The 12,619-nt window shown below is 35.8% G+C and overlaps 1 protein-coding gene across 6 annotated transcripts in view; it reads left to right on the forward strand.

Annotated features, from left to right (window-relative positions):
• Window positions 1-12,619, forward strand: part of AKAP7 (A-kinase anchoring protein 7) — a 108,048-nt gene that overhangs the window by 28,122 nt on the left and 67,307 nt on the right. For all 6 annotated transcript variants that reach the window (XR_009453400.1, XM_059700330.1, XM_059700336.1 and 3 more), the window contains one exon: window positions 473-633. Coding sequence is in view for 5 of the 6 variants with exons in the window: in XM_059700330.1 (XP_059556313.1) it covers window positions 473-633 (161 nt within the window). In the remaining variant the exon portion in view is untranslated. The remainder of the gene's footprint in view (window positions 1-472; window positions 634-12,619) is intronic.

The following is a 12,619-nucleotide window of genomic DNA, read 5'->3' on the forward strand; positions in this document are numbered from 1 at the left end:
TATTTTAAGAGATAATGTATATTAAGTTTCAGTAGAGTGCCTTGCAAAGAATATTAGTACTTTAAAAAAGAATCTAGAACTTTCCACACAATCTAATGTAAGCTCTCAAAGGTATTAAGTTTCTTGCAATATATTATCAGTAATTCTTTTCTGAAATTTGCATGCAGTATTTCCTATGTTAAAAAATTCCTGGTGAACTATAAAATAATATTTCCTTTCATGTCTTTAATATAATACAAATTATAATTAGGTAAAGACTTAATTCACTTCTTCCATAGTTTTTGTTTAAAAATTAACCTTAGTTTTATTTTAAACAGATAGATTAGATTTTGAAGGTATTTTGTGCTTTAAAACAACTAGTACAAGCATCAAAATTAATTTATCTTTCTAAATCTGATTACTTTGTTTCTTGTTTAGTTTTGTATATTTGATCAGTTAGTATGTTACTGAAAAATATATTATCTCTTGCCAGTGGTATTGATGCTCTTTTGGAATTAAAACCATTCATAGAAGAAATCCTTCAAGGAAAACACTTGATTTTGCCCTTTGAAGGGGTTGACACGTTTGGAAATCAGGTTGGATTTGTGAAGCTGGCAGAAGGAGATCACATGAACCCACTTTTGGAAATTGCAGGTAAAACAAGCAGCAACAAACTCATATGAAATGTCATCTGTTGAAGAAGCAATTTTCCCCCCTCAATTCTGGTAATAGAGCTTTGACATCTTTTAACTTTGGGAGGCTAATTTAACCTTACTTGACAAGTGAGCTTCTTCACCATTTTCTTGTGTGGGCAAGAAGCTAACTAAAAGGCCTGAAGAGTTATCTTGATTCTTTGACCTGAGGAATATGTTGATTCTGGAGCTGGATTCAAGTATTTGTTAAGCGTGTCCTATCTTAAATCTGAAGGATCTCAGCATGACACCTGACATGTAGCCGGCATTTAATAAGTATTGAATGAATGAATACGAATTAGCAGTTGCCTATTCGGAGGCTTTTGGTGACTGCCAGACCTAGTCCAGAGAGTCAGTAGATGACTCAACAGCATTTTCCTCTGTGCTACTTTTTTCTCTCCTGTGTAGATACCACTCCTTGAGCAGAAGGTCTATTGGTGATGGTACAAGGTCTCACATCCATTGGAGAACATGTTACTTTGTGCAGCACAATTGAAAATTGTTAGGGAAATAGAAGCAGAAAATTACACAACCTGGATGAGTGACTTTTGAGTTGATTCAGAGATCGTAGGTTGTGTGTTAGTATACAAACGGTAAACCATTTTTATTTTCAGTTTCATTTCCTTTCATATCATGTCAAGTCATTTTATGTCATCTCATTTCAGGTTCAATAATCCTTGGCTCACAACACACTCTCACCATTGGTCTATGCTTAGTCTACTTTCACCTATCTATCTATGTATCTATGTATGTATGTATGTATCTATCTATCTATCTTAAATTAAGATCATAATCACCTGGGAATCCCCAACCCAAAATGAAAGCTATGTAGTGATCTATGATGTTGTTATTGGTAGAAATCTAACCTTATTGTTTTTTTCATTAATCCGTCTCTTAGCCTTCTCTCATTTAAGCTCACTGTTGTCCTGAAATTGGTGTTTATCTCCTTGTATTCTTCCAAAGTACATGTATTTTTAGTTGATCTTAATCTTATAAAAAAGGTGTCATGTTGTATGTGATCTTTTGAGACATACATTTTTTACTTAATATTATATTATCTTTAAGCAGATTTATAGTTATCCATTCAAAGGTGCATCTCTTTTTGGGGTGAGGTGAGCATGAAGATCAGGTTTCATTTCATTGTTGGTTAAGTTCTTTTTTTATGGAGCAATATCTATTATCTATCTATCTATCTATCTATCTATCTATCTATCTATCTATCTATCACCTACCTACCTACCTACCTACCTACCTACCTACTAGAGGCCCAATGCACGAAATTCATGCAAGAATAGGCCTTCGCAGCCCCGGTACCTGTGGGTGCCTTGATCCCTCACAGCCCCTGCTTCATCCAGATGGTCGTCTGCTATTCGGCCGTTTGGTCGATTTGCATATTACACTTTTATTATTATGGATAGACAAACAAACATGCAAACAATTAAATAATATTTATTAGTCAAATAGGACTTAACATCATTAGTTGGACAAGGAGAAAGCAACTCCAACAGTTCCCCCCCCCCTTACTGGGGTCGCACTGGTTAGCAAAATTATACGGGTTTCAGATGCATAATTCTACAACACATCATCTGTACACTGTATAGTGTGTTCAGCACCCCGACTCTCACAGTTTTGATGGTAAAGCATTTGGACCCATGCCCACAGTTAACAAACTCAGTCTATCCTTCCTGACTGCTCTGGAGAAAATGCTAGATGTAGGTCTTTTCTTTTGTAATTTAAGTATCTCTGAACTCAAGAAACATTTTATTTATTTATTTATTTAATTTTTTTATTTATTGCTTAAAGTATTACAAAGGGTATTACATATGTGTCCATTTCCCCCCCCCCCGCCCTAGACAGTCCCCTAGCCTCCCCTATCCCCCAGTGTCTTATGTCCATTGGTTATGCTTATATGCATGCATACAAGACCTTTAGTTGATCTCTTACCCCCCTACCTCCTGCCCCCCAACCCTCCCCGGCCTTCCCGCTGCAGTTTGACAATCTGTTTTAGGCAGCTCTGCCTCTGTATCTAGTATTGTTCAAAAGTTTATAATGGTCTCTATTATCCATGAATGAGTGAGATCATGTGGTATTTTTCCTTCATTGACTGGCTTATTTCACTTAGCATAATGCTCTCCAGTTCCAGCCATGACGTTGCAAATGGTAAGAGTTCCTTCCTTTTTAGAGAAGCATAGTATTCCATCGTGTAGATGTACCACAGTTTTCTAATCCATTCATCTACTGATGGGCACTTAGGCTGTTTCCAGATCTTAGCTATGGTGAATTGTGCTGCTATGAACATAGGGGTGCATATATCCTTTCTGATTGGTGTTTCCGGTTTCTTGGGATATATTCCTAGAAGTGGGATCACAGGGTCAAATGGGAGTTCCATTTTCAGTTTTTTAAGGAAACTCCATACTGTCTTCCATAGTGGCTGCACCAGTCTGCATTCCCACCAGCAGTGCACAAGTGTTCCTTTTTCTCCACATCCTCTCCAGCACTTGTCGTTTGTTGATTTGTTGATGATAGCCAGTCTGACAGGTGTGAGATGGTACCTCATTGTTGTTTTGATTTGCATCTCTCGGATGATTAGTGACTTTGAGCATGTTTTCATATGTCTTCAAGAAGCATTTTAAATTAGTCTTTCATTTATTGACCTTTTAAATAATTAAATGGGTGCTTGCAACATTGAGAATGTCATCCATTCTTAACAAATATTCTCACAACGGCAGTTTCCATTATTGATAAAAGATTGATTGTGTGCTAAGGAATGTGAAATCTCTTCGGCTTCGTATGACTATGAACCCAACAGTTTTGGTTTGTCATTTTAGGACAGGCCACTGCCCCTGTAATTCCTTTTTTGATGCCAGAAACTGCTGCTTAAAAATATATATACTTTTCCATAAATTTAAACAAAATATTACCCCAAATTGGGAAATAGAGGGAGGACAACACTTATATAATCACTGTTTGTTATACTTGTTTTAAATCTTCTATGTATATATTGTACTGTTTCTTTTGATTATTGCTGTGTACTGTTGATTTTATGGAGTTTTATAAGAAATAAAAGTATTTGAGTATGTATATATACATTTTTCATTGAAGTCTATTTGGAGCCTCCATTTGTACAGTATTCAGGTAGTCAGAATGTTCAATACACAGACTTTTTGTTAGTATTTTACTTCATTAGATTTATTTTTCAAAGACTACCTCAGATTTAGTATTGCTTTAGTTCAACAGTATCAGTAAAATACTGTCATTTTGTTTTTTTGTGTCATACTTTATAAACTATTCAAATGATATAGTCCAAATTTTGACCATGGTACAAAACTTTGTAATAAACTATGTATATGTATATGCCTATACAGGGATATTAAAATCTTATTTGTTCAAAATAATGGTGGCGGAGCTAGTTTGACTTAATGAAAAAGCAAGATAATTTCTAAAGAAAACAAATTTAATTATTAAAGTATTGATAAATAACTTAAGTTTAAATATATATTAAGAAGTAAAACTAACTTGAATAGTTGAAAATTATAATTCATGAGTAGTCTCATTTGCCTGATTTTCTTAGAGTTTTAAAATTTACAAGTTAGAAGAAGCAAATTCTTAAAATATGACCTAGTTGTTTTGAAAAAAGGACTGAATTTCAGACACTAGTATTTAAACTCATTACTGAAAATTTGCATGATAATGAGTAACAGAATTTTTTTTGTGTGTGTGTTTGGGAAATGAACTTTATATAAAAATTAAGACATTCATTTTCATATAATAAGTACATGTTTATGCAAAATGTAATGTATGGCGGTACTTCTCAATCTTGACTGCATATCAGAATTAGCTATAAACCTTCCAAAATAGAGATCCGTGAGATTTTAATTAAGTAGACTTGAGATAGAGCCCAGGCAATTTATTTTAACATCTTCAGACGTGGTTCAAATACATGGCCAAATGAAAAACCACTGATATAGCCCGGCTAGTGTGGCTCAATTGGTTGAGTGTTGTCCCATGCACCAGGCGGCGGCTGGTTCCATTCCCAGTCAGGGCACATGCCCAGGTTGTGGGCTCGAGCCCCAGTAGGGGGCGTGCAGGAGGCAGCCCATAGATGATTCTCATCTTTCATGTTTCTCTCCCTCCCTCCCTCTCTCTCCCTCCCTGAAATCCTTAAAAATATTTTTTTAAAAAAGAGAGAGAGAGATCAGGAAGCATTCTAAAGTGACATTTCCAGTGTGCCACAGCTTAGTTTGAAAGAGTTTAAAAGGCAAAATGATATTGTGGCAAAAGTAAAGGACTACATTTAGATTTCTTAAAATGTAGTTTTAAACCAATATTTAGTCATTTGCTAATAATGTGCCTTTGAGCAAGCCAAGACTGCTATGATCCGCAGACTCCTAACTCTTGTAAAATGGAAACACCTCTCTCACAGGACTGTTGTAAAGACTGAACCAACACAGCAGGGCAAGATGTTAGGCTTTTCCCGACGCTGTGGTAAATCCTACAGGCCGCTGAGGGCTCCAGGGAGAAGTTGGCTTGCCGGAGAGGAGATTGGGAGTGGATGCTAGCAAAGACTTCAGAGTGGGAGAAGGGGGGATTCTTCGGTAGAGTCCTGAAAGCTGAGTCGGTGCTTGGTACCTGTCTGTGTCGAGGGCGTAAAAACAAACTCCTGGAACTTGAAGGCTGGCAGTAACCCGCTCAAGGTCACAGGAAGGAGGTGAAGTCACAAGGTAAGATCAATGAGGCATCGGTGTACTGTCGGCTCCTGCTTTTTCCTGACAAAGTTGAGAGAGCCCAAACACACAGAAGGCAAAAGTAAAGACTTTTCTCAGGCCCTAACTGGCTTAGCTCAGTGGATAGGCGTTGGTCTGTGGACTGAAGGGTCCCAGGTTCGATTCTGGTCAAGGGCATGTTCGATTCTTGTTGCGGGCACATCCCCATAGAGGGTGTGCAGGAGGCAGCTGATCCATGTTTCTAACTCTCTATCCCTCTCTTCCTCTCTTCCGCGCTTGCTCGGCTTGCTCGGCTGGACTGGGCTCCTCCTCCTCCTCCTCCTCCTCCTCCTCCTCCTCCTCCAGCTGGGGAGTAACAGAAATTTTAATGTATGAAATTGAAGAAAATTATCATACATTTTGAACTAATAGAATCTGAGTTGATGAACTTTTACGTCAATACTTGAATTATGCATCCAGATATGCTGCTAATAACTTATTTTTGGTAGATGCTGGTGGGAGGAGACCAAGCTCATCTTTGATCCTGTTTTTCCATGGAAGGGGGCAGGGGCTGGGTGAAGGTGGGCAAAGTGGGAGGTGGGGAAATGGAGATATCTGTAATAGTGTCAACAATAAAAATAAAGTTAAAAGAAACAAAGCATCATCTTCTCTTTTCTTAGCATTACACAGTAGCTCATAGAGTTAATGAGATATTGAAAATTATGCATTTATATGGCATTTCTCCACATTTTACAATGATGAAGTTGCTCTGAAAAGCTTTTTGCATAGAAATGAATATGTGATTTCATTCATTGTTTTTAGTGAACTGTAATTTTATTAAGAAGTATATTACATTAAGGAATTGCTAAAAATTTACCCTATTGTATATAGTACTCATTGCAATTTTTTTAAAAAAATATATTTTATTGATTTTTCACAGAGAGGAAGGGAGAGAGATAGAGAGTCAGAAACATCGATGAGAGAGAAACATCGATCAGCCGCCTCCTGCACATCTCCCAGTGGGGATGTGCCCGCAACCCAGGTACATGCCCTTGACCAGAATCGAACCTGGGACCTTTCAGTCCGCAGGCCGACGCTCTATCCACTGAGCCAAACCGGTTTCAGCTGCAATTTTTTTTTTAATGAGAAAAGTGTGCTTGGTTTAGCATGATAAAAGATTCCAAATGTACTTATCTCCTAAAAGGAAAAATAAAAGGTTTTAGGACATTTGAACATTATACTTTGTCTTATTTTGACTGTCATTTTCCTTCAAAAGATGGAGAGAATATGCCCTATGTTTCTGCCCTTTATAAAGAATCTATTTGGTTACTGGTATCTTTGGGCATTTCTAGGCTGCTCTATCAATTAAATTATATTTAAAAGTATTTGAGTGTAGTTTATTAGCTTAATATTTATAAATCTTATGGTAAGTTGTATATTTGAAAGCATTCAGAGCTTCTAATATCACTTATTTAAATGTAACGTATTTCTTTTTTCCCCACCTTTAATTTTTTACTTTTTAATTTTTTTTAAACATTTTCCAGAAGTTTTACAATTTAGTCCAATTTATCTGTTTTAACTTTTGTTACCTGTGGTTTTGGTTTCATATATAAAAACTTGTTGTTAAATCCAGTATAATGAAGTTTTCTTCTATGAGTTTTATAGTGTAGCTCTCATGTTTAATTTAGTCTTTGATCAATTTTGAGTTAATTTTTGTATATGGTAAAAGGTAAGGGTCTAACTTCATTATTTTGCATGTGAATATCCAGTTTCCCCAACACTATTTTTTTTAAAAGACTGTAACTTTCCCCATTTGATAGTCTGGCGCCCCTTTCTTCCACTGGCCTATATGTTTGTCTTCGTGCCAGTACCATACCATTATGATTATTTAGCTTTGTAGTAAATTTTGAAATCGGGAAATGTTAGATATTCAACTTTTTCTTGTTTATAAAGAATTTTTGGCTATTCATGGTCCCTTGAGATTCCAAATGAGTTTTAGGATGATTTTTTTTTATTTCTGCTAAACACCATTGGAATTTTGATAGAGATTTGCATTAAATCTATAGATTGCTTTGGGTAGTAATGTTGACATCTTAACAGTATTAAGTCTTCCAGTCCACAAGCATGAGGTCTCTTTCCATTTATTTGTGTTTTCTTTTTTATTTCTTTCAGTACCATTTTTAATTTTTAGTGTATAAATATTTTGCCTTCTTGTTAAAGTTTAGTTCTAAGTATTTTATTATTTTTGGTAATATTTTATTTATTTGGTAATATTTTAAAGTAATTGTTTTCTTTTTTTATGTATTGTATCATTGATCTTTTATAAGACTCATGTCAAGTTTTACTTCTAAAATAAAGGCTTGTTTTGGTTCTTCAGAATAGAAATGACCATCTTCTCCTCTAATCCCCCCATACCTTATAGATGGATATCTACTGTAGAAACTGTAACACCACATGGCATTTGGTTATTTAGAAATTTAACTTTCTCAATTAGAGTGAAAACTCTTTAAGAGAATTTTCCAATTTTGTGCCCCTAGAGACTACTACAAAATAGAGGTTTAATTAATATGTATTTTAACAGATATGTAAGCCAAGGAAAATTTTAGATATAAACATAAAAGTCTAATTGAAAGAACACTTAACCTTGGATAGTCTCTCTTCCCTCAGTGACATTCATGTATAAATCTTTGCATCAGAATCAAACCCAGTCCTGGTGTCTAGAAACCCTTCCAAATGTTGTACCAGAGCTCTCTGAAAGTTCACTTGGATTAGCTGGTTGTTAGGATAAGAAGGGACCAGACAGAAGGGACCTCATCACTTTTACTCTTAAAGTTAAATGACCTGTCCAAGAACAAAGCTGAATAATAGGAAAACTGGGCCAATGTTATTGGGATGCTCAACCTGGTTTGTTTGTTTTTTGTCAATTGCAATGGAATGAATGTGATTCCTCTGGCCTCAAGGTATAATTTTTAAGAGTTGCTTGTAATGTTTTAAAGTTCTATTTGACATTTTTACACAGCAATCAGTTGGACATATCTATTTTAAATGATGAATATAAAATATTTAAATTGAAGTTGGTTTCAACATTATGTCAGCCTTTATGTTGAAGCATATAGTTCAAATGACTCACTAAAACCATTTAAAATGAAACAGTTTAAGCAGCATATGGAAATAAAAATCCTTTAAATAGTAATAAAATGGGAATGACAGGAACAGTTGTATGGTTTTTATTTCTTTAAAATTTTAGATGGCTAAAAAATTATTCTAAAATATTATTGAGGTTTTAAATATTATATGTGACATAACTTTACTGATCTTACAATGATATTAGAAAGCATCTCCCAATTGGAAAGCATGGAAAGAACTTACCATCTTTAATGTATGGTGTATTGTTTAATCACAAGTCAGTCTTTTTAAAACTAAAATCTAACATATTACTTCTGTTGTATCCACATACTGACACACAGTATATATAGTTAAGAATGTATTAGGACCATCCTGGCCAGTGTGGCTCTGTTGGTTGGAGCAGCATCCCGTGCATGGGAAGGTTGTGGGTTCCAGCCCTGGTCGGGGTGTGTGCTGGAGGCAACCAATGGATGTATTTCTCTCACATTGATGTGTGTGTGTCTCTCTCTCTCCCTCTCTCTTTCTCGCCCCCCTTTCCCCTCCCTTCCTCTCTAAAAAAATTTTTAAAAATAAAGAAAAAAAGAACTAGGACCACCTAATTTACATTAGTATTTTAGACTATTCTTATTAATACATCTCTTTGTATACCTCAATAAAAATAAACCTCTTTGTGATTATTCTCAAGTTATTCATCATGCTATCGTATAAACACCCTCAAAATTTTTAAAAAGGGGAGATAATGACAAAAGGAAAAAAGGAGAAAAATATTTACTTTGCAAGAAAGTGTATATAATTAAAAATACATTATTGTATTAAAATTGATATGTTATAGTTTACTTTGAGACAATATCTAGCAATTTATTTGCATGTAAGGTATAAATTTATAGTTGCTACGTATTTAAAAGAGTATACCTGAATAAATTTCCTATCTATCTATCTATCTACCTACCTACCTACCTACCTATCTTAAAAAACAGATAAACTTCCCAGTATTGGGCATGCTCAATAAATATTTGTTGAATAGATGAAAAAAACAAACAAAAAAACACACACTCAAAAAACCACCTAGATAAAACGAAACTGTTAGGATAACAAAAGTATTGTTTCTTTATAAATTATTTATTGCAGTGTTCATTTATATAGTGAAGTCTATTACTATTAAAGTATATTTTTTAATTGTATTTTATTGATTTTTTACAGAGAGGAAGGGAGAGGGATAGAGAGTTAGAAACACCGATGAGAGAGAAACATCGATCAGCTGCCTCCTGTACACCTCCTACTGGGGATGTGCCTGCAACCAAGGTACATGCCCTTGACTGGAATCAAACCTGGGACCTTTCAGTCTGCAGGCCGACGCTCTATCCACTGAGCCAAACTGGTTAGGGCTTAAAATATACTTTAAGAAATTGTTCTTCAGACAATTTTTATCTTTAGCTATCAGGTAAATTGTATTATTTAGGAAGCATTCTTAGCTGACTTGTGAAGGATATCTAGGATATCTGACGTGTTTGCACTGTGATTTTCTACTTAGTGCTTGAAGGAATGTCTGTGGTACTAGAAGGAATTGAACAATCTCTTAAATTATTCATAAGCTTCTCTTCCAGAATATGCTAACATAGATGAAGAATGACATGTGGTGTTCACACTAGCAAAAACTCTTCCTATCTCAAGAATAGTATTTCTATAACTATTACCCAGTGCTCTGGCTAAGCAAATAGATTATACTGTTATTAGGAATATAAAATCAATACTAAGGTATACTTTTCCAAAAGCAGGCGTCCTTTTTTTCTCTTTCCCTATTCCTATGTACCTAGAGCATATGCTGTACAGAGAAAAACACATTGATAAAAATTAAATGTGCTTTGTGACAATATTTTTTAAAACAGCATTATGAATAGATATCCATCATCCATGATTTCAGTCAATAATGAAAACTCTTGAGTCAACATTTGACCAGTAGATTGAAAAATGCTGTTTCTTTGGAATCAAATAATATGTAAAACTAATGTAGATAGTAATAAATGATACAGATGCCTACTATTTTACTTTCTGTTGAAAAAACTACTTTCATGATATCTCTTGTATGTTTTTGTTGTTGTTAATCCTCACCAGAGTATATTTTTTTCCATTGATTTTTTTTAGTGAGAGTGGAAGGGAGGGCAGGATGAGGGAGAAAGAGAGAGAAACATTGATGTGATACACATCAATTGGTTGCCTCCCAAATGTGCCCCAGCTGGGGCCAGGGATCAAACCTCCAACCCAGGTACATGCCCTTGACCAGGAATCTAACCTTCGACGCTTTGGTGTATGTAGGCCAATCCTTTAATCACTGAACAACATCAGCCAGAGCTCTTGCATGTTTTGACAATTCTGAATATTGTTAAGTCCTCCTCTTCATTGGGCTGAAATCTGTCCTGTGAGACTACAAGCTCCATGAAAGCAGGGATGTGCTTGCTGACTTTAACAGATAATGTGCCAGGCATATATAGGAAGTGCTCAGAACATAATTGAATAAATGAATTTTTGCTTTTATATCGTCATGCTTTTTCTGTTTTCTGGGTTGCTATGAACATATTGGTAAATTCTATCAGAAACTCATCTATGTTATAATTCCTCAAATACTTGAAGCTTGGAAAATGTGCCCTAATTCCTTCACTCAGGTGTTAGGAACTTAATAAGTTGGTTTACCATGGTATATGTTAAGCCATCAGACATTGCCAATGTTTGACTGTTTTTTGACTCATAAAAAAGACGATTTTGTATGAATCAGCCTAATATTTTGACTCTGTGTCTATTTAAAACAGTTGAGAATATGCCAAAATAATTGAGGAAAGATATACCTGCTTGTAATTTATATGAGCTGAAAATTGATAAGTTAATTATAATAGTACTTGTCCTGAATATACTTCTTATTGTTTTAAAACACATGTATGCCTAGACTGTTGACTTTTTTTTTTGGCTGTTCAATATCTAAACTCTTCCCAGCATCTCCATGTCAGGTACATTCTTTGATAGATTCTTTTGGTGCCAGGAAGATGATCTTGCTTTGGCTCAGACTTTGAATCAGAAGCTAGTAACTTGACAAAAAAGAACCGTGCAGAATCCATTCTCGAGATGGGCTGTGTCATCAGCGGTAGCTACCATCAGTCTGAGGCTGATGGCAGCATTTCTAGCCCTTGGCTGTGCCTGGTTTCAGTGGTGCCCGATGGAAGACCTCGTGGTGTCGCTGGACCTGTTCTCCTTTGTACTTTGGGCATCTTGACGTCATAGCCTTCCAGCCTGGTACTCTAGTCCTCCATGTTCCATGAGGTCTGTTGCTGCTTAAATCAGGCAAAACTGTCTACAACTGAGAACCAGTGTTTTCTTGGCATTTTAACAGTCTCTTGCTTACCCTTCTCTATTGCCATAGAAGAGAGAAGAAAAATCATTTGGCGGCAGTGATTTGCAATGAAGGGTGTTTTAGGACATGCCCCACATAGTTTGCTCACATGTATGTGCTGGTATCGATGCTCAGCTAAATACTCAAGGGGGACCCTTTGCAGATCTCTGGAGTTTTCACTTTGTGTAAGTCTCACTTCTCCAGTTTGCTCTGGGAGCTCCAGATGCCTACTCTCAGCTCTTTTTCCTGAACCAATGAGGTGACTGGGCTCTATTCTCCTTGCACGAAGGCCTAGACACTCAAGGATGTAAGCTGGGCAGTCGGGCTCATCTTGTTTGCTTCTCATCTCTCAGAGGCCACTGCCCTTTATTTCTTGATGGATATAGTGTCTTGCAAACCTTTGTTTCATATACGTTGTCCTTTTATTGGTTGTTTCAGATGGGAGAGCAAATCTAATTCCTGTTTTTCCATCTTGGTCAAAGCAGAAATTTTAGATGAAGGGCACAGATCAGCTAGTCCTTTTTTATACCTTTGGACACTACTGGTATAATCAGTAAGTTAGCATCTTATCAGTCAGTTACTTTATTAAATGTTACTCTTTCAAATTATTGCTTTTGTGTGCTTTACCCAATGTTTGAAGTTATTGCAGATTTAACTGTCATAGATATGTTTATCATGTACATTGTTTTTCTCTCTTTTTTTTTAAAAAAAATATCATAGCCCTGGCTGGTTTGGCTCAG

The sequence above is a fragment of the Myotis daubentonii genome, chromosome 6, assembly GCF_963259705.1.
Source record: "Myotis daubentonii chromosome 6, mMyoDau2.1, whole genome shotgun sequence".
In the NCBI taxonomy this organism is placed as follows: domain Eukaryota; kingdom Metazoa; phylum Chordata; class Mammalia; order Chiroptera; family Vespertilionidae; genus Myotis; species Myotis daubentonii.